The sequence below is a fragment of the Carassius gibelio genome, chromosome B16 (genome assembly GCF_023724105.1).
Source record: "Carassius gibelio isolate Cgi1373 ecotype wild population from Czech Republic chromosome B16, carGib1.2-hapl.c, whole genome shotgun sequence".
Taxonomy (NCBI): domain Eukaryota; kingdom Metazoa; phylum Chordata; class Actinopteri; order Cypriniformes; family Cyprinidae; genus Carassius; species Carassius gibelio.
In genome coordinates, this window is record NC_068411.1 from 4,530,098 (window position 1) to 4,553,090 (window position 22,993).

At 38.5% G+C, this 22,993-nt stretch overlaps 1 protein-coding gene across 1 annotated transcript in view; it reads left to right on the top strand.

Moving 5' to 3' along the window:
• Positions 1-22,357, top strand: part of LOC127974533 (rho guanine nucleotide exchange factor 2) — a 41,724-nt gene extending 19,367 nt beyond the window's left edge. Inside the window, exons 7-21 of the mRNA XM_052577878.1 lie at positions 81-224; positions 2,646-2,896; positions 4,289-4,414; positions 9,520-9,637; positions 10,136-10,387; positions 10,482-10,558; positions 13,053-13,225; positions 13,339-13,406; positions 13,497-13,685; positions 13,768-13,872; positions 15,730-15,785; positions 15,887-15,928; positions 16,127-16,177; positions 16,262-16,613; positions 19,795-22,357. Of these exons, the coding sequence (XP_052433838.1) occupies positions 81-224; positions 2,646-2,896; positions 4,289-4,414; positions 9,520-9,637; positions 10,136-10,387; positions 10,482-10,558; positions 13,053-13,225; positions 13,339-13,406; positions 13,497-13,685; positions 13,768-13,872; positions 15,730-15,785; positions 15,887-15,928; positions 16,127-16,177; positions 16,262-16,613; positions 19,795-19,847 (2,057 nt within the window). The 3' untranslated portion in view covers positions 19,848-22,357. The remainder of the gene's footprint in view (positions 1-80; positions 225-2,645; positions 2,897-4,288; positions 4,415-9,519; positions 9,638-10,135; positions 10,388-10,481; positions 10,559-13,052; positions 13,226-13,338; positions 13,407-13,496; positions 13,686-13,767; positions 13,873-15,729; positions 15,786-15,886; positions 15,929-16,126; positions 16,178-16,261; positions 16,614-19,794) is intronic.
• The last annotated feature ends 636 nt before the right edge of the window (positions 22,358-22,993 follow it).

The window sequence follows — 22,993 nt, forward strand, 5'->3', positions numbered from 1 at the left end:
TACAACTTAAGACATTCACAAAACAGAATGAAAATGGTATGGCATATATAAAGTTTGCTGTTTTCACAAACATTCTACAGGAGAAATGTATTATGCATCAATGTTGGAGGAACTGGAGAAGGATGGGAAGGATTTTAAGGCAGATTCCTGGAGTCTGGCTGTGGACTCTTCTTATCTACAGTCTCAACGCAAAGACATCATCAAGAGACAAGACGTCATATATGGTGAGACTTCTTTTATTTTTCAGACCTTTTTAAAGTCATGGACCTTTAGACACATTTATACTGTCAGCTAGTTCTGGAATGGATCTTATGTTGTTATATGCATGCAAACCTCAAAAACACTTAAAAGAATAGATGTTGGATAACTGATTTGGGTAGCATATCTTAATGCAATCCACACCTGATTAAATCTTAAACACTTATATCTGATTCTCCTCTAACATTTCTCTGCATTTCACAACACATTTGATGATTGCATGGAAATTTCTACATGTGAATAATGAAGGGTGTATGCATGTGTCATAATGGGCAAGTGAGCAATAAGTGTGTGGGCGATTAATATTAGTTGATTTGATGTAGTTATTTATTACATCAATTTCATAAGGTTGCACAGTTGCACAACATGTGAAGTGATACTTTTAGAAGTTTTCATTTAGCAGACACTTTTATCAAAAGCGACTTACAACTGTGGAATACATAAAGAGATTCAACTTAAAGAGGCATATAGACACAGTAAGTGCTAGTCATACCAAGTTTCAAGCATTGTTCAAGTAATTAAAAGCTAGACAGAGATGAAGTCAAATAGTGAAAAAAGAGGTATGTCGCTTGAAACCTGTCAGGGAATCAGCATTCCGGATAGGGGTTGGAAGATTATTCCACCAGCCAGGAATGGTAAATGAAAATGTTCTGGAAAGTGATTTTATGCCTCTTTGTGATGGTAAAACAAGGAGTCGCTCACTAGTGGATCTCAGACTTCTGGAGGAAATGTAGATTCATAAGAGTGAGTGGAAGCAGGCAGGTGCTTAGTCTGAGGTTGTTCTATATGCAAGCACCAGTGTCTTGAACTGGCTGTAACTGTAAGCTCTTCTGGGCTCATTAAAGACCAGCTGTGCCGCTGCATTCTGAATCATTTGTAATGGTTTGACTGTGCATGATGGAAGTCCAGCCAGAAGAGCATTGCAGTAGTCCAGCCTAGAAATGACAAGGGCCTGGACAAGAAGTTGTGCAGCATGCTTGATTGGGAAGGGCCTGATCTTTTTGATGTTGTGCAATACAAACCAGTAAAATCTAGCAGTTTTGAAATATGGTCTTTGAGAGTCAGCTGGTAATCAAAAATTAAACCAACATTTCTGACCGAACTTGATGGGGTAATTGTTGATGAACCTAACTAGACAGTGAAGACATGCTGTTGATTTGGAGTGGCTGGAAGACAAGAAGCTCCGTCTTTGCCAATTTAAGCTGTAGGTGATGTTCTGTCATTCATGCCAAGATGTCCACCAGGCAGCCTGAGATCCGTTCAGCTGCTGGAATCCTTGTGATGCCCAGTGATGTGGTGGACAGGAGGATCTGATCATTCACTGTGTCAAAAGCAGCCGATAGGTCCAGCAAAATAAGAGCTGATGATTTGGAATCAGCTTTTGCAATCCGCAGGGCTTCAGTGACTGACAGTAGCGCAGTATCAGGTTTTAGGAAAATGTTGTCTGCAGTGTAAATTAAGTCAAGTTAATTGCCTGATTTGTGAGTGCTTGTAGTGTAAGGCCTTTGAAATCAAATGAAGCTAAAAAAAAAAAAAAAAAGTCTGAAAGAGAAGTTGTTAGACAGAGGAGCTGGGGTTGCTGAGTCTTCTGGACAAATCCAGGTCTCATTCAAGCCCAAAATGCTAAGAAAAAGCAGAAATTAAGAATCAAACTCCAGCCTGCTCTGCTGACTGATCCTTCTCCCAAAGTTTGAGAGTTAACAAGCAGTGAAAATTGGCTACGGTCACTGTGGTCACCTTGTTAAATTAGCACACTCAAAAGCCTTTGGCAGGGGAATTGCTCAATATAAGTAACAAAAGATCTTAGTCGACGGCTATTACTCTAATTACAAATTAAGTGCAATCAAACATACAAATTTCAACAAAAAATTGCAGTAGAAATAGCAAGAGAACAAAATAAACCTTCTTAGCAGCAAGTAACAATTTAAACAACAGATGTAAAAACAATGTATTAAGCAAACTAATGCCTGCTCTGCTGAATGATCGCCTCTCCTGATCTACTGGGCAAATAAGTTTTGGCTTTGGTGAGGTGTTAAGGTCTATTCACATTTAATGTAAAATAAAAATGCTGGAAGAATTGAATCAGAAAGGTGAGAGAACACTGTTGATTGCTCTCCATGTCAGTGTTTCCCAACCTTGGTCCTGGGTTTACCCAACTAAATACCATCTCTCTTATCTGACACATTCAAGATATTTAAGGTCTCTGTTTATAAGCTGAAGTAACAAGTTAAATCTTGTTAGACTAGAAAAAGACAAGACAAAAAACATATTCTCAAAATATTGGACCTGTGCATAATCCTTAGTGTAGATGCATCCTTAGTACTGTCAGGTATTTTGTACTGTAATGTCTTTGATTTTCGATAAATCAATGCATCTGTGTTTTTCAGAGCTGATTCAGACGGAGCTGAACCACATGCGTACGCTGCGGATCATGGAAGGGGTGTTTCGCAGAGGAATGCTGGAAGAGGTGTTGATGGAGTTGGGTGTAGTTCACGCCATCTTTCCCTGCTTAGATCAGCTGCTGTCTATTCACTCCAGTTTCCTGAGCCAACTGCTGCAGAGAAGAAACAATAGCCTGGCACCCAGCAGCACCCGCAACTTTACCATTCAAAAGCTGGGAGATATTCTGGTGGAGCAGGTGAACTTCTGACATATAGCTCACATAAGAATAGTTGGTACTTGCTATAATCAATTACAGTTATTAATGCAAAATTTCTAGCAACTAACCATAAACCAAACCCTTATCCTATAGTTGTTAATAATTATTTGTCCAAAAAAGCACATCGCTCCAGCACTTTTTGAGGATTGTCGAATAGAACTGTCAATGTTAAACTGACTAGTTCAAATTAAAGAACAGATGTCGTTAACCTGGAATTTCCTGCCAAATGCCAACCAACAATTCAAAATGTACAAACCCCGATACCAAAAAAGTTGGGACACTGTAAATACTGTATTGTGAATATAAACAGAATGCAATGATGTGGAAGTTTTAAATTTCAATATTTTTTTTCATAAAACAACATAGATGAATGTATCATTTTAAGTTTAAATAACTTGATTTTAAATTTCATGGCATCAACATATCTCAAAAAAGTTGGGACAAGGCCATGTTACCACTGTGTGGCATGCCCTCTTCTTTTATAACAGTCTATAAACGTCTGGGAACTGAGGAGACAAGTTGCTCAAGTTTAGGAATAGGAATGTTGTCCCATTCTTGTGTAATACAGGCATCTAGTTGCTCAACTGTCTTAGGTCTTCTTTGTCGCATCTTCCTCTTTATGATGCGTCAAATATTTTCTTTGGGTGAAAAATCTGGACTGCAGGCTGGCCATTTCTTCTAGGCAGCCATGATGTTTTAATTGATGCAGTATGTGGTCTGGCATTGTCATTTTGGAAAATGCAAGATTTTCCCCTAAAGAGACGACGTCTGGATAGGAGCATATGTTGTTCTAGAACTTGGATATACCTTTCAGCATTGATGGTGCTTATCCAAATGTGTAAGCTTCCCATGCCACATGCACTCATGCAACCCCATACCATCAGGGATGCAGGCTTCTGAACTGAGCACTGATAACAACTTGGGTTGTCCTTGTCGTCTTTAGTCCGGATGACATGACGTTTCAGTTTTCCAAAAAGAACTTCAAATTTTGATTCGTCTTACCACAGAACACTTTTCCACAGTCCATTTTAAATGAGCCTTGGCCCAGAAAAAAATGCCTGTGCTTCTGGATCATGTTTAGATATGGATTATTTTTTTACCTATAGAGTTTTAGCCAGCAACGAAGAATGGCACAGTGGATTGTGTTTACCATTTTCTGGAAGTATTCCTGAGCCCATGTTGTGATTTCCATTACAGTAGCATTCCTGTATGTGATGCAGTGCCCAAAGATCTGTTGTGAATAAAATATAAGTTTATGAGATTTGTAATTTATTCCATTCTTTTTTACTCACAATTTGTACAGTGTCACAACTTTTTTGGAATCGGGTTTGTAAATAAATATTGCAAACTTGTAGATTTTCTTTGATTCAGTTCTCAGGTCAGAATGCAGAGGAGATGAGGAAATGCTATGTTGAATTCTGCAGTCGACACCTGAAAGCTGTGAAACTCTATAAGGAGCTGTTGGCCCGTGATAAGAGGTTCCAGCAGTTCATACGGGTGAGGGTACAGCCAGAAAAAGACATGTTTAGCCCACTGATCTATAATAAAGAACTGGATTGCTCATGACGTCATTAAAGTGAAAGCGCCGCGCCGCCATATTGGTAATCCCTAGTGTGTGAAAACGTTCCATTGAATTAATAGGAATTTGTATGATTTTAATGAGAAAACATCACCTAACAAGTCAGCGTTTATAAATATGAAGTATCTCTGTACATTATTACAATGCAAACACCCTAGGCATGTAAACTGTTATTTTTTAAATGTCGGGAATTTTCCCTACTTTTTGAAAAGCTACGTTCATTACAGTAGTGAGCATCATGAACATGATAAACATCAGACGGACATGACCTCAACATATAAAACAAACGACAAAGTGTTCGTTCTGAAATCTGAATTTATTCAGAGAAATAACTGACTTCATACAGTACGGATTTAAAGACATAAAGCTTTATTTCCCAGATAGTAAGTTAAGCTTTTTAATTTCACTATAGAGCAATTTAAACAACATAATTGTATTATTCATTGTAATATATTAAAATTCATTTTTGATACTAATACGTTCATGTTTAATAATTCCTGAATAATTATGTACATAAACAAATAAGGTATATTTAGTGTTTGATCATTACCTGTGTCATCAGTGCCCAGCAGACACACCCACCTAAACCATTTAAATCTATGCTCATACTACCGCAAAAGACCATAAACACTGCAGATAACATCTGAAGTAAACATTAATTTATTACACATAACATAAAAACGAGTCCTGTTTGACCGATTTGCTTCAAATCGAGTTATTTTAGGACAGCAGTTTGAATGTAACTGTAATGGTGCTGCTGGTAGGGATTAGTAAGATGGTGGATTGAACACTTCCGGTGGCTTCACTGCCTGTTGGTAGTTTAGAATGCGATGAGCGATCCAGTCATATATAGATCAGTTGTTTAGCCGCGTTTCCACCACTGGAACTTTACCCAGGAATAAGGGACTTTGGGCTGGTACTCTGTGTGTTTCCACCATATGAACCAGGAGCTAAATAAAGTTCTGGGTAAAAAATGCCCCTCAGAAAGTTCTGGAACTTTCAGGGGCGGGACTTAGGTGATAAACATGCAGGATTGGTTGAGTTCACGCATCACTGTGATTTCATTTATTCGGATCATTTTCAAAATATTACTGTTAGGGCCATTTCATAGTCAATGCATCTGTACGCATACGCTTCCCCGAGGCTACGCATCGTTACGCTTCGGCCGCCATTATGCGTCGGTGCGTAGCCAAATGTGTCATCTTAGTTTTTGATACGCGACGCACCGATTCACGCAATACTATGAGTTGTCAGTGGGGGCGACATTGCAAGTATTGTACATTAATTAAAGTATATTGTGTTTACAGAAGAAGAAGGTTTGAATACAATGGCGGGCAAAGAGGAAAAATTCTGCGAACTTATACGTATTCATCCACATTTATACGATAGTTCATCAGCAACAGAATACACTCCTCTTCAGTTGCCATTGTGATCTGAATATCACGCGACCCGACTCTACTAATATCACCCGACTCTACTACCCCCTGTTGCGTGAGCGGTGTATTGCGTACACGCATCACCCGTGATGCTTGCGTTCACTGTTTAGATTATGAAAGGGAGCTCGTCGCTCGCGTTGCTTGCTCGCGTTTCTCGCGTTGACTATGAAACGGCCCTTATTGTTTCATGAAATTTATTTATAAAGACAGCGCCTATTTAAAAATGTGTTTCGTCGATTTCGGAGACTGTCTGTCATGATTCTGCCCTCGTGTCCTTGATTTTTCCTAGTCTTGAGGCAGGATCATGACAGACCCATGTTTTGTGTACAAGCACATGGCCTTGCCTTTGGGCCATGTGCTTGTGTTGTCTCGTTCCCTTGCCCCGCCCCCCTTGTTAACCTAGTCGTGTCTTGATTGTTCCCTCTATTTAGCTTTCCTAGTGTGCTCTGTCTTGCGTCGGTTCATTGAGATTTGCTCATCACTTGTGATTGTACCTGTTCCTGAAGAAGTGTTTTGTATTTCTGTGAGTGTTTGTTTATAGTTAGTGTTCCCGTGCTTTGAGTCTGTTTATCCCGTTAACTCAGTCCTGTTCAGTTATTTTGTATTTCCCTAGTCAGTGTTTTCCCCCTCGTGGGTTTTTGTTTTCCCTTTTTGTTAAATAAATCCTGTGTTTAGTCACTTCCTGTCTGCACCTGAGTTCCTCCCTTACCAAGATCCTGACAGAATGAACCGACCACCAAGGAACTCAGCAGGCAGGAGGGCCTCTGAGCTTCAGCGTCAGGCGGAGTTCCGGAGGCTGTGCTGGACGTCGTCCCCCACCGACAGGAAGGGGGTCACCCTCCCATACTCGCCTGAGGGGGAATGGGTCCTCCGTAATTATGCCCGGCTGTGGGAAAGCATCTCCCAGGAGGAGCCACAGAGGTCCCCTCCACCTACCCAGCTGCCAACGATCCCTGAGGGTCGTGTCCTGGCTGTGGCAACCCTGGGGGATCAGGCAAGCCCCTCCCAGAGTCCTGAGGTGCCCTCCACAGCCAGCAGTCTCCCCATGAAACGAGGGAGACGGTTTTCATGGGAGTCAACTTCTGAGTCTTCGGCGTCCGAGACTGCCCTGCCCGAGACCAAACTCCCCCAACCCGCCTCTGACCCAGCTGTGGCCTCTGCACCGCGCCCAAGGAGGAAGAGGAGGAAGAGGGGGCCTGCCGGTCCTGTGACCCTGTCTCCTCCCGTGCCAGCAGCGGAGAGCGCTGGCGTGCCCGTGCCAGCAGCGGAGAGCGCTGGCGTGCCCGTGCCAGCAGCGGAGAGCGCTGGCGTGCCCGTGCCAGCAGCGGAGAGCGATGGCGTGCCCGTGCCAGCAGCGGAGAGCGCTGGCGTGCCCGTGCCAGCAGCGGAGAGCGCTGGCGTGCCCGAGCCAGCAGCGGAGAGCGCTGGCGTGCCCGAGCCAGCAGCGGTGAGCGCTGGCGTGCCCGAGCCAGCAGCGGTGAGCGCTGGCGTGCCCGAGCCGGCAAAGAAGAGGGCAGTATGCAAGTCGGCAGTCGTGAGAGCGCAGGAGAGTGCCGCGGCCGACTCTGCAGCAAGGACTTTAGTACAGTGTGTCTCATCTCGTAAGGAGATGCCAATTGTCTTAGCGGCTAAAGCCTTTTCAGATTATTTGTCTAGTCTTGTCCGTATCCTAGAAGTCCCCGTCAGTCCTGTCTTGTCCCCAGACCCTGTCCCTAGAAGTCCCGAGTGTCCAGCCGTTGTCTCCCCGTGTCCTGTTGTCCCCCCGAGCCCCGTAGATGTCGTCTCCCCGTGTCCCGTCAGTGTTGCCCCGTGTCCTGCTGATGTAGTCATGTGTCCCGTTGATGTGGCCCCGTGTCCCGTTAATGTTGTCCCCCCGTGTCCAGTAGATGTTGTCCCCCCGTGTCCAGTAGATGTTGTCCCCCCGTGTCCAGCTGTCGTCTCCCCGCGTCCCGTAAGTCTTGCCCCGCGTCCCGTAGGTGTTGCCCCGCGTCCCTTGTCTGCTCCTGTCATGTCCCCTGTCAGTTGTCCCGAGACCCCTCCCCGCCCCTCACCACCCAGACCTGCCCGTACCCCCCGTCGTCAGCCTTCGTCCTGTCCTCCTAAAACTCCTGCACCACCCACCCACCCTGGTCTGTCCCCCATGAACTTTGTGGTCCCGCCTCCTCCCCTTCCCTGTTTGTTTTTTTTGATTTGTCACCCTAACCCTGCCGTCGTGTATTCATGTCTGCCTTTGTTGTTATTTGTCATGTCTTGTTGGTTTGTGTCGGTGTCCCAGTCTGTCATGTCAGTCATGTCCCGTGTTTGATGTTCCCTTGAGGAGCGTCTGGAAGCCGCTCCTTAAGGGAGGGGTTCTGTCATGATTCTGCCCTCGTGTCCTTGATTTTTCCTAGTCTTGAGGCAGGATCATGACAGACCCATGTTTTGTGTACAAGCACATGGCCTTGCCTTTGGGCCATGTGCTTGTGTTGTCTCGTTCCCTTGCCCCGCCCCCCTTGTTAACCTAGTCGTGTCTTGATTGTTCCCTCTATTTAGCTTTCCTAGTGTGCTCTGTCTTGCGTCGGTTCATTGAGATTTGCTCATCACTTGTGATTGTACCTGTTCCTGAAGAAGTGTTTTGTATTTCTGTGAGTGTTTGTTTATAGTTAGTGTTCCCGTGCTTTGAGTCTGTTTATCCCGTTAACTCAGTCCTGTTCAGTTATTTTGTATTTCCCTAGTCAGTGTTTTCCCCCTCGTGGGTTTTTGTTTTCCCTTTTTGTTAAATAAATCCTGTGTTTAGTCACTTCCTGTCTGCACCTGAGTTCCTCCCTTACCAAGATCCTGACACTGTCAGCTCCATGCGATCAGCGGTAGCTCAGTGATCATCTATCCGCCGAGAAGTAGCCTCACCTCGCTAGACCTTCTGATGTGTGCCGCTGGCTCTGATGTCTCTTTAGTGGTTAAACGTAAAATAGAATTCGTTTTGGGTAAATCTAACAGGTAATCTTTGGCCTGTATTGAATATGTCTATATGTTAAAATGAAAATAAAAAGAGGCAGCTGATATAATATTTCGTTTCATTGTAATGGCTGTAAATAAATACACATTTCCTTGAACTAAGTACATTTCTGCAGCTGTTATTATGTTCAAATGAAAACAAAAGGAGGCAGTGGTATTTGATATCCTATTTTGTTTTATTGCAAATATACAGAGAGGAAAATTGCTGTAGCCAAGATGAGCTGACTGAAATTATCAAGTATGCTGCTGTTTGCAGAATTACAGGATTTGCGTCATAGCGTACATCACACTCCAGAGTCGAATGCACAAAGTCTGAACTACCGATGATGCAAGTCCGAAATTTGCATTGTTTATATGAAGAAACACGCGCAGACCTACGTCACCAGACTATTTGCCTAATCTTCACGGTACTTTAGAAAGCAACAGGTATGGGGGGAAAATAGTTCCTGGGGAAAAAAGTTCCTGGTACAATTGTTCGGGGTAATTTCGGTGGAAACGCGGCACTTGTCAGCATAAGGTTTCAGTTATTTTTTTTTTATTGCTTAGAATGTTTTTAATAAAATATCGTTTTTTATATTTGTTTTACTGTCAAGCGGGTAAGCAGAGGTTCCTTACTGCGTCGCCATGGTGTCCAAGAGTGTATCTTACTCGTCACTCAACGCATCACTAAATATCCTGTACTTATCAAGCGCATACTAGACAACACAAAAGGTGAGACTATACTCTGACATGTACTCCAATATTACAGCCAGTCCTTGTTTGATCATGTAAAACTATATTCTGGCCAAACTGAATTCTTATTTTGTACTGCATGGTTTGTTTAATGTGCAATTATGGGCAGCTTTATCATACTTTTTTAATTATTATTATTATGAACTTAAACCACACCATGTTAACCCGTTTGGCCAGTTAATTCACCTTTCCCCACACTGTTGCCTCTGGCTTTCTTAGTTGGGTACACTTAATATTTAGCAATATTGTTGAATTGACTATGCAGATGATGCGGAACTGAATATTTGTAATAATTAATTAATTACATTTCATATCTTTATTATTATTTAATTATAACTAATCACACAGTAGAAACATGTACATTTACATGCACTCAAATAATCTGATGTTAATTGAATTGATGGCTCATTCAGGAGACTGAATATTTAGTCAATGTTAGCTATTAAAAGCTTTCATGACATTTGTCAACTTTCACAGGCAATGAAGAAGAGAGTAAATCTCTGGCTGACTCTCTGACGCTGATCCGGGAGCTGCTGTGTTCCGTGGACCAGCAGGTTCAAGAGTTAGAGCGAGCACAGCGTTTGCAGGAGATCCAGTCTCGTCTGGACCCACGAGCTGAAACGAAAATTAAGGGTGGAGGAGTGTTTGGTGGAGGAGAGCTGCTGCGCCGGAGACTCATTCATGAGGGAGCACTGCTCTGGAAGACTGCTCAAGGCTCCAGACTCAAAGGTGCCATTAGTGCTTATGTTTGTGAGTGAGTAAGTGAAATAGTTGGTATATTAGTAGATTTATCAGGACCTTTGTGTTTTTTTTCTCTGTACAGATGTGCATGTTTTGTTGATGACAGACATCCTGGTGTTCATGCAGGAAAAAGACCAGAAGTATATTTTTCCCTGTCTGGTGAGTCAAAGCGTTCTGTTTGCTGACAATCAGTGGATTCATCCTACATCAAAATCAAACTGCCTAGACTGGGAAAGTTATAGTTTGGGTGATAAAACAATAATACTAATTATCGAGATATAATTCTTCTTGATAAAATAATAACAAGATTTTGATAAATGTTCGCTATTATGTGTATTATATTATTAATGTATCATTAATACAACAATTAACATATTATACATATTAAAGGAGTAATGGAACATAATTAAAGTATTTTGTAACCTATAGAAGTTATTATCATTTATATTAAATGTATTTAGACATTACAGTACAAATAACTAGAAAACATGTGGATACATTTTTACCAGGTATTGAAGTTTAATGGAATGATGTTACTATGGAAGACCAATTTTTTATTTCAGTAAAAATCAAACTGAATAATTAAAATTCACCATATAAAAATGAGATTGATACAATTTTTCCAGATGATACTATTTGTAATAATGAACATTTACATCTGCATCCTAACTACTACTGCCATCAACTCAAACTATTGTCAAAAAAATTGTGCTGAACATTTAGATCATTGAAATCAGACAAAACAAACCTGTTTTATGATTTGAAAGCATATCAGTGCAGGAACTAAGAAATATTTTTTTTTTCTATTAAGAGGTTTATTTTGTTAAAGTACCCCTATTGTGGGTTATGAAAGGATCATAATTTGGTTTTGGGAGTCCCCAACAACAGGTTGACATGCATACAAGGTCAATAAATGCTTTCATTGTCTTATATTATGCATTTATTTTTACCTTATTTGCTCAATTACTCCAAAATGATTCGCTCAACAATTAATTTTTTTCCAAACCCTTTCCTTTCCCTCTCTTTTTTTTCGTGACACTACTCTGCAGTGATTAGTCAATTTCATTTTCATTTCATTTTGCCTCTAATGAAACCAGACGTGAAGCGAATATGCACATTGCTTCACATCGCTTCACTCACTCTAGAATACTTGCTGGATGTTTTTCGTGTCACTTGCGCAAATAAAAACAGCACGATCAACCATGGAGATAACTACAATCGCTGTTTTGTACCTGTTGTCAAAAAGTCCCAAATACAATGGAAAGCCAAACTAGTTCATAGCACCATCCAGAGGAGGATGAATAGCGTTAGGAACCTGTATTAATGTGTGTGTTACATTTTACTTCTATATATATATATATATATATACACTGATATTACTATTACTTTTATTACTGGTAGCAGCATCTCTGTAGCCATGCTAATAAAATACAACTGCCACTACAACTGATTTTTATAGTTTTCTGTGCTCCAGACCTATATAATAAGATGGCTACAATAATGCTCTCTTCTGTTGTCTGATTCAACTAGATGTGTGAAGAAGCACGTCGTTGATTGGCTTGCGTGAAAACGTGTCATGCGAATTTTCTGCTCCAGTTTAAAATTTAGTAAATTGCGCGGAAGATGTGATTGCGGCGAATATCGTGCTTTTTTCACTGGGGAAACAGCTATTTTACGCTCCAAAAGCATCACCTAGTGGCAAAGAATGTATTTGCATTTTCTTTTAGACCAGGGGTGGCGAACATCAGGTCTGGAGAGCCACAGCATTGCAGAGTTTTGCTTCAACCCTAATCAAACACACATGAACAAGCTGATCAAGGTCTGAAGGGTTACTAGAAAGCTACAGGCAGGTGAGTTTTAATTAGGGTTGGATGAACTCTGCTGGGCTGTGGCTGCGGCAGTTGTCCACCCCTGATTCAGACCAACGCAAAAATAGACTAATTTTCAGATTTTCCCTGTGGGAGGGAAATATGCTAATGTTTGCTTGGGATTCATTTAAAACATGACTCATTTAAATGATTAAGAGTCAACTATTACTTTTGAAAGACAATAACTTTGTACACGGTGTACTTTCAGATTTAAAACTTAGCAGGAAGTTTCCATTCACTTAGCTGTTAGCTTTTACACAATGCATGAAAGGCAATTTTCAAAAGTCCATAATGGGGCACTTAAAGGAAAAATGACAAACAATTCAAAAAGTTATGAAGTGTTTGTCATGTTCTGACAATAAAGAGTTAACAATCAATGGCCTGGTTTCTACAACTTTCACTTGGGAGCAAAAATCTGCCTTGTAACTTGAAAGAAATAAAAAGATTTGAAAAATATGATCAATATTGACTGATATAAAACAATTTATTATGATAAAAAATTTTGCCCTACTTTGGGCCAACTTTAAACCTTTTATTTTCCCACGGACAAAAATGTTTATACAAAGTAAAAATATTATTTATTATAATGACCAAAGGCCATACTCAGTCAATATATTTTCTTTAGACATGTGCCAAAATGTTACTTTATGTAATATAGTTTACCTTAAAGACAACTTTTAAAGACCTTAATGTTCAGTGTGATGTGTATTTAAAATATGCATCATATTTTTTTAGGAACTACTATGAACTCAGTATTTTCAGTGCATATCTTTCTCTTTTCACAGGACAAACCGGCAGTATTGTGCCTTCAGAATTTGATTGTGAGAGATATAGCCAATCAGCAGCGAGGAATGTTCCTCATCAGTCACTCCACACCTCCAGAGATGTACGAGCTCCACGCTGCCTCCAAAGACGAGAGAAACACTTGGATGAAACTGATTCAGCAGACAGTGAGCAAGTCAGAGTCGATTCACAATTCTTTGCCCCAACATCTCAATGCACCGCTAAAATATCTCTGCACAAGCAACACCAAACACTTCATCGCTTCATCTCTGTATTTCCCTTATGCAGCTGTCCATCAAGAGAGGATTTCCCTCTGATTGAAACTGAGGACAAAGCTTTGCTACGCAGACTCAGAGGTATGTATCAAAATCTGTTGTCAGTCAACATAGTTTTTTGTTGTGTTTTTTTTTTTTTTTCATTTTTGTTTCGTATCTTTCTCTCTCTAGCTGATATCCAGCAGAAGGATCGTGAAGTTTTGGAGCTGTTACAGGAGCGTGTGACATTGTTCTCTGATTTGGCCGAGGCCACAGGAGGTCAGAATGTTAACGTTCCCACAAACTGCAGAAATATATTCAGAGCAGATACGCCCTACGCTCCCCAGGCGGAAAAGCTGTTGAATGACGCCATTGTTGAGGGTAGGCAGAGAAGTGTACAGCATTACAAGAGAATACTTAAGAAGGAAATTAACACTGCTTTCTTATTTATTTCAAAATGAAGTGGACAGACTGAGTGAAGTGCTGTTGGGTTCCTGCATTGAGCAATCACAGTCCTTCAGATTGAACGGTGAATCGACAGAGGTACAATTCACCTCTAAAACAACAGGTAACATATTTGTCATGTGGCATACATTGTGATCTATGTTAAAATATTTGTATTTTTAATGATACAAAGTACACTATTATTTATATTATAAAATACAAAAAATAGTTAATATAAAAAATGTAATAAATTAAAAGTATATAAAAATATACAGATACTAACATTTAAGCATTAATGAAACCAGGTAAATAAAACTATATTAAGAGTAGTTTCAGAGACTCGTTATTAAATTTATTGTTCTTACAGCAGAGGTGATTAGTTCTTAAAGGGGTCAAATGATGCTTTTTTAAAGATCCATATTTTGTGTATTTGGTGTAACAGAATATGTTGACATGCTTTAATGTAAAAAAAACACATTATTTTTCAAATACTGTACATGATTGTTGGTCCTCTATGCCCCGCCTCTCACAAGCGAGTCGTTTTCTACACAGTCCCTCCTTCTGACATGCACAGTCTGCTCTGATTGGCCAACTGACCCAGTGCATTGTGATTTGCCCAGTGTTGGGAAAGTTCACTTTCTACACGAACTAGTTCAAAGTTCATTTCACACACACTGTGAAGACACACCTGAGGACCAGTTGGGGGTTCGGAGCCTTGCTCAATGGCACCTCAGTCGTGATATTGCTGGCCCGATATTCGAACCCACAACCCTAGGTTTAGGAGTCAAACTCTTTATCGACTAGGCCACGACTTACCCCAATAGCAAACACTTAAACTAATAACATACAGTAGCTGATTCAGAAGCCCAGATTGTCATAGTAAAGTCAGAATAACCTCCTCTCCTATGTTCATGAAACGGTCATCCATAAAATGTGTTGCTGTTCTGTTGTAAGTAAACTTAAAGATTCCTAAATGCATCTATTTTCAGAAGGCCAGATAAAGTGCTTTTGCTTTCACCTAGAAACACACAGTATCTCCCTGACATGACTGCTTCAACCCTAACTGTGGTTACTGAAATCATGGCTTCTTTCTTTGCGTGAACATTTGGGCAGCATTACGCAAATATTTCCACATAGATATGAAGATATGTGGGGGTGACTTAGGGGGGCCTGGCAGAGTCATAACTTTGTTAAAGAATATCTCTTTGGGTTTGAGACTTTAGTCTTTGCATCTTTACAGATCTTCTTCATGCACCAAGAGCTCGAAACACTCCAAAGAGAAAAGAAAAAATGTAAATCGCATCATATGACCCGTTTCAGGCTAAATCTAACATCTAACAAAAGTGTAGTGAAATTAAAACTAGAAAAAAAAACATCAACAACTATTTGCCACATTCTTTGAAAACAAATTTTGGTTGCATTTTATTTTACAGTATATGTACTTACCTAAGAAAGTACTGGTAACATGAATCAACTACATGGGGTAGGTTCAGGATTAGTACCTAGTTATTACCTAGTTATTGTAATTAATATAATAAGTACATAGAATGTACATGTGGAACAGGACTGTAAAATAAAGTGCTACCCAGATTTTATAAACTGTTGCTTAAAGTAAATAGTAAATATATCATGTTTTAAGAATATTCAGATAATTTATACTGGGAAATAATGCATACATGTATTAGGACTGATGATTTATTAAAAAGCAGTAAATAATTTATTGTGGGGGCTTCTGTACTTAATCCTGATTAATCCCACCTTTAAAATTTGTCATAAATATATGCGTCACATTTGTGACAGTAAAAGACAGTATTAACTGGGCATTGTAGTTTGTCATATACACTTATACATGAATATAAGCTTATATTGTATTATGTTGTCCCCATGGCGTTATGGTATTTTTAAAGGGATTGAATATAATAATGCTATGAAATAAAACTCCTACGTTTCCTCATCTCTCATATTTCTTTCCTTGAAATAGATAAAGGAACGATATCAGTTAACGGAACCCATGAAATAAACAGTCCATCTAACAAGGTAAAGGTCTGATATTACATACAAATGTTCCTCTGCTGACAGTACAATACATATTGGATTGAGGATTCATTATAATTATTATTATTTATTACATTTCACAGGACAGAAATGGGAACCAGCTGCAGGACAAGATGTTGAATGAGGTACACCTTAATTAAGGAATCTTTAAAAAAAAAGTATATATATATATATATATAAAAGATAAAGACAAAATAAAATTAAATTTAAATTTATGCATTTAGCAGACGCTTTTATTCAAAGCGACTTACAGTGCATTCAGGCTATCAATTTTTACCTATCATGTTTGACAAAGATAACTGTCTGAACTGTTTGTGTTGTAGGAGGTGTGCCAAAGACTTGTGAACCTCAGTACTCAGCTTCATGCACTACAGGTGAGATTTAGACAGAGAGGTGTGCTAAATGCTGTGATTTCAGACAAGCGTGTGCTAAGTGACTCGTTGTTGCTGTGTCTGTAGGCTGCAGTGATCAAGCAGGACTCAATCCTGGAGGTGTACATGCAGAAGGACTTGTGTCCCACCACAACAGTAGTGCCCGAGACAGGTGGTCCTGAGGAGACTCAAGGAGATCTGGCAGAATTACAGCACAGATACAACCTGCTGCAGGGAGAAGTGATTCGACTACAGGCTGCCCAGGACAAGACGGGCGATACAGCACCAATTCAGCTTGAAAAACAACTCCAAGAGCGGCGGCCTAAAGACACAGTGGACACGCGTGACACGTTGATCTCACAAGAAACAGTAGTTCAGGTGGATGGCTTGCAAGAAGATGGCAAGATGGCGATGTTTCCTCGAGCTGACAGTCCAAGAGGTGAGTCCTCTTAAAAATATTCTCAGTTGTGCAGCATTCCTTTCCCTTTTCCCCCTTTAACTGCTGTATCTCCTGCACACTATTTATTACTCTGGGAGCATGTAATGTCTTGCCTCTCTTTCTTGGTTTTAGTCCTTGTCTTTGTAGTGCAGGAGTTCTGTTAATGAAAGTGTTACTATTAAAAGTTATGAATGGCTAAATTTTATGCAAATTTTGGGATATCAAGAGGTGGATATTTTTTTTTAATGTGACAAGAAAACTTGCATAAAATAAACTCGACTTAGCCTCAAACGTGCAGCGTGTTGCATTCATATTCTGGGCTATTCTATTAAGTGTAGGGTAAATGTACACAAGATATTGGTTTCACTACAAAACATTATGTTAAAATAAAATATTAATCCCTCACACAAAAATATTAAATTTTATTTTAAATGATAAAAGTAATTGAATTAAGATCCTCATTAAATTCAAAAAGTCTGGCTGAGCTTAATGGGTACATGTTTATACTCATTAAGCACACCCCTTTTCCATCATGTTTTATTAAAAATTATTGTTTATTTTAAGGGGAAAAAAATTCAAGAATAATTGTAGAAATATATTTTTATAGTTGCAAAGTCAATCACAAAACAACAACACAAAAATCAAGCAACAAGGCATTCAGATTTACAGTCTGGAGAAGTCGATGCTAGTTGCTGAAAGATCAGCTGTTGACGGAATCCATAGAAAATCCATTAACTTAACTTAAAGTGACAAGCATCAGTTAATATTTAAAGTCTGTTTATAAAGTAGTTACATAGACGTTCAATGTGGAAGAGCTTAAAGAGCAACTGGAGCAGCAAAAATTTTCAATAAATTTCATGTAATATTTATTAAAATGACAGGATTTTGCTAAATTCATAGTCTAGGTCATGTATTAGGTTCATATATATTTTATTATTTTTAACAATATTTATGAAATTATACTTTTTTTTACTGATGCCACACTGAAGCTGTGTGATTTTCATAGTAGTGTACCCTTTAAGCTCACCTTAAAATAATATGAAATCTTTAAAATGTACAGCACTGTAAAATGACAGATCAGCAATTAAATGTAATGCCTGTGAAGTAATATGTTAGCGTAGCACACAATCTTATACAGCTAGTCAGCTAACTGTTTTTAACTGTGCTAAAACTATATTTTGGATCTAATGCAATTATTTCCCACATCCAAGTTCTTGGTTATAATATGCAATAGTCTGAACATTAATCTCTTAATTTTACACTAAGTAGTGAAACTTACCCAAAATAAAGGCTTAAATATAAAACAAAATGCAAATTTAAGTAGCTACTCTTTTGGTGAAAGTTTTTAGACACCTTTCAGTAGGCCGTCAGACAGTGTGAACACATGGAGATTCATATCTCAGTGTGCAATGATCTTATTGATTATAGGAGGTACATAGAAACAAACATATCAGCTGGTTAAGACAAGTAGGATAATAAATAATTAATAATTTATTTATAATCTGATCTCAAAAATGGAAGTGTGCTTAATGGGTACGTGAGATTATTATGTTTATTAATAATTATAATTATAATAATAATTATAATATGATTAATAAAGTTTTTAATATTAGCCGAAATAATGTTATCATTATTTATTATTATTATTGAATTTTGTCCTCCAGTGTCACGGTTTTAAAACATTAAGCCACATTAAGCGTTTTAGAATGTCCCAAAACCGTGCCTTGAACCAAACACTGACTGTATTTCTTTATACTTGATTCCAAGTTTAAAATAAAACTCTATGAACAGCAGCACCATTGTGGACATATGGAGCAATGAATCACTGCAAGCTGTAAAGTAAACAGAAAGTGTTTGTCCGAACTCAACTGGTTTTGCGAGAGAACACAAAAAACATTTTTTAAACATTTTTCCTCCCACCCCAAATTTTTCCCACCACCATGTCTGTAGTTGTCAGATTGAGTTCAAACTGCTGATAGACACAATAATCCACAAGTAATACACATGACTCCAGTCCATCAATTCACATTTTGTGAAGTGAAAAGCAGCGTGTTTGTAATAAACCAATCATTAAAGTGTTTTTAGCTTCAAAGCTGTTACTTCCAGTCGTTAATCCATAATGTTGATTTCTCCAGTGAAAAAGTCATCTTGTCTGAATCAGGTGAGAAATAAGAAAAGATCATTATTATGGATTATGGACAAGTGACGGTTTTACATTTAAGATACTTTAATGATTTGTTTCTTAAAAACAACACATTTTCAATTAATTTTTTTTTTCTATAATTTTATGATACTTTGTGGCAGTTTCCCAGTAAATAATTGGTTCCCTTTAACAAATAGGATGAAGTCTTTATTGCTTTAGATAATGTTTAGGGCTGCTCCGATCACGATCGGCCGATCGCTATGCGCATTTCGTCAGTAAAGCCGGTTTTCTAATCAGCTGTAAATTCCCTCAGGTGCATGATTTCACATAGAGCAGCTGTTACTACACAGAGCCGTTGTTAATTGAGAAGATGCACAAATCCACTTCTTTTTCAGCGTTTATTTGCGCATCTTCTCAGTTAACAACGGCTCTGTTTAGTAACGGCTGCTCTATGTGAAAACCGGCTTTACTGACGAGATGCGCATAACGATCGGCCGATCGTGATCGGAGCAGCCTTAGTAATGTTTTTTGTGATATTCCACATTTTTGCTCAAGCTTAATTCACAACTTTGGACATAAACATAGCAAATGAGAACTATAAACTTTAAAAATAAAATTGCTTAATTTTATCATATTGAACAAAATGTTTAAATAAGATTCATCCTAATATTTAACCATAAATTTTTTTCTATGTTCTCCATCATACAGTGGTCGCCGTGATTTTGCCAAATAAGACATGTTCCTGGATCAACATCTTTTGTTGGTCCTGGATAACTTTACTTTCCAAAACTATAGCCTAAACCCAATCCCAACCCCTAAACCTAAACCTACCCATAATTTATTCCTAAAATCAGTGGGAAATGATAGCTCATTAACTAGGGTATAGAGGCACCTAACCCTAATTGTAAGCCTAAAACAGATATTATCCCAGATGTTATCCCTCAATTCTGATTGGTTAATTAGAATGTTGTACTTGGTAAAATCACGGTCACAATCATAAAGCATCTAGAATCAGACTGGTTCTTTTTCTGGTTTCAGATCTGCAGGATATTCCAGAGGAGAGTGAGTGTGGGACTGAAGCTCACAGTTAACATCAGCTCAACTGGAAGATCGTACCTTAGGGGCCATTTACACAAAGTTTTCAGCCAAAAACTGGAAACTTTTTATGCATTTTGCCTGTTCGTTTACACGACAACAGCATTTAGGGACTGAAAATTCATTTAAAGTGCAAGTTTTTGAAAACGCCACTTTTATTGTTTCCGTGTAAATGCCCAATACGTGAACGGTGATATCATGCGCGTGCGTAGTATGTGTTAGGTATGTAGACATGCGTAGGACATGACGATTGTAAAGGCAAGCGTGTACAAACATACACAATAGTGGTGGAGAACATGGTACTGTTGTTGCCGTTTAAGAGTTCGTTAACGCTTCTTCAGCAAAATGTGGATTTACTTCAGCAATATTACAATCAACAGCGGAGATGCATCATTTACATCATATAATCTAACAAGGTAACAGCGCCAACTACTGGCCTGGCATACGTAATACAGTTTTTTTGGCCATTTCGTGGAGATGTGTAAATGCGAATCATTTTTAAAAAGTTTACATGTATACGTGAACATTTTAAAAAATGCAAAGGAAAAACTTTTCTGTTTTTGTCTACATCGTTGTCGTGTAAACGTAGCCTTAAGGGGGTCGCACACCGGACGAGAAGTGCCGCGTCGCGCCACGTCTTTAAAATTCGAACACATTATTCTCTATGAATGTACACACACCGGCGCCGCCATTCGGTGTCTGACCGCGGCGCCCAGCTACGACTCTACGAAATTTCTGCCGCGCCACAGAGCGCCATCTGCATAGTTTTATATAAAAAAATAACCAGATGTTAGAAACTGAAACTGAAACTATAATACAGTACATTTGTTTCATTGAAATAAAACATTACAAAGTGTTTGGTTACGTTTTCACTCAGGCTGCATAGTTGCCTAGACAACAGAAACAACAAAACAATAACAGACTTATTATAACACAGATTATTTTCATTAATTAACGTCCAAAACTCAGCTTTTATCAATTAAAATATATTTAAAATAATAATAATAGGTAAAGTTAAAACACCCGTCTTGTTGCGACATTGAGCTCGCGCATATAGGATGTGCGCGTCCGGTGTGCGATACCTCAAGTTGTCCTACATGTGGCGCGACGCGACGCAGCGCTTCTCGTCCGGTGTGCGACCACCTTTAACCTCCTCCAAAACTCTAGATCTCACCTCAGGAGTCAGCTATGACTCAAGGCCTGTTCACACCATGCCAAATATATGCTGGCTATGTGACAAATATTTGTTTTTGTTTTTTTATGAATACGGAATGTTATTCTCTATTCTAGCTGCACATAACGCTGGTGGTGCTCATGAACAGACTGTTTTATTAAACAACAGTGAATAGCAGAGGAAGAATTCTAAATCTCTTTATCGTCTTGTATATGGTGATGCTTGATAATCACCATAGTGAGGGCTATTTGAAAACATGTAAATACTGTTTTGATTCCTTTTCTTCTCTGTAAAAAACAGGTTTTTCAAAAGACACAACACTTTGTGTACTGGAGTAACCAGGGTAATTCAGTTTTTTCTATAAGCGCCACCTTCTCTCAGAGAGTGATTTAGCATTTTCGTTCAGCCTTTTTTACACATTGGTTTCAAACAACAGAATGCAAAAATTTGTCCAGTTTTGTGTTGGTGTGTACAGGCCTTTACTCTGTAGAATAATGTTGTTGCATTTTATATTAAACATAGAATAGAACAATTTAGTCTTTTTAATCAAGATTTTCAATGTTTTTGCAAACATTGTCTACATTATTTTACAGTGGTTATTTAAATGGTTAATGGTGTATTTTTTTAATGAAAGGACTAAATACTGAGTTGGAACTGAAGGAAACATTAGAAGATATTCTGTGTTCGTGCTGACTTCCAGTTTAATATATTGATTGTCAAATTTAGCTGTTTTGTCCATGTTTATATTATTGGAAGGATGTGTCATTGGATATGATTTTCTTCTGCTGAAAATCAGTGATATTATTGTAAAGATGAAATGTATGAACTGTAGCACATTGAATGCCCTGCTCATTTGGCAGCATCTTAAAAAAGACTTTGAATGCAGTTGTAACTACTGTTTGTCTCCTATAAATGATAATAAATGTTACGAACAGAGGAGGTTTTCTCTTGTACTAATAAAAAAAGTTATTGATATTGACAATGGAATGAATACAGTTTGCCTCCTATAAATGATAATAAATGTTATGAACAGTGGAGGTTTTCTCTTGTACTGATAAAAATTATTGACATTGACAATGGAATGAAGTAGGAAAAGATTGTAAATTATTTTCTGGCCAATTGAAATCACACTAAAGCTTTGTTTAATATCAAACTGTTGATATTGTCTATGTATAAATATTTGAATGTTCGAGGAGGAACAGCACCCTTTAAACATAGCTGTTAAATCAGTGTTTATATATTGCATTTTTTATTCATTTTTCATTGTACTGTGTGTTTAAATATATGGCTGTAATCATGTAATTTGTCATCTATATAAATGCATTGATAACTGCTTTATTGTATTTCTTTAACTACACAACACATTAACATCTGAACATTTTCCAGTTAAATGAAGCACAAATGTTCTGCCATCTCAGTATATATTTGGATTTCTGGATTTGATCTAGGCTTGTTTGACATGCCAAAAGCCTCATTTTAAAAATGAAGATGACAGAACAGAGAAGGCGGCTGTATTTGGAAAAGGATTAAAAAAAAAGAACTGTCTGGCTGTTTCAACTTCTCATTGCAGACGTTAATCTATGTAAGCAAAGGGAGATAGCACAATCCATCTTTAGTTTAATATGATTTCTGTAATATGATTAAATGACATTTTGTAAAAAAATATTGCACTGTCAGTTAAACTATTTAAAAGGAGATAAATGAAAAGATCATCACTTGAATTGAAGCTAAATGGGAGGCTGACTAATAATCAAGTTGATGTGGCCGAAGTTCTTAATTATTGCCTTGTTTACTTGGTAGTCACAATTACGCAATATTTCTCTACTAAGTATACAGACGTTTGTCTGGTTAATAAAGTGGAACATGCTCTTACTTTAAGGGCAGTCTCTGGATTAGATGTCAGAAAATGTCTTTTAAACCATTCAGTGTGAAGGAAATATTTGGTATGAATGTACAAGTAGTAATGCT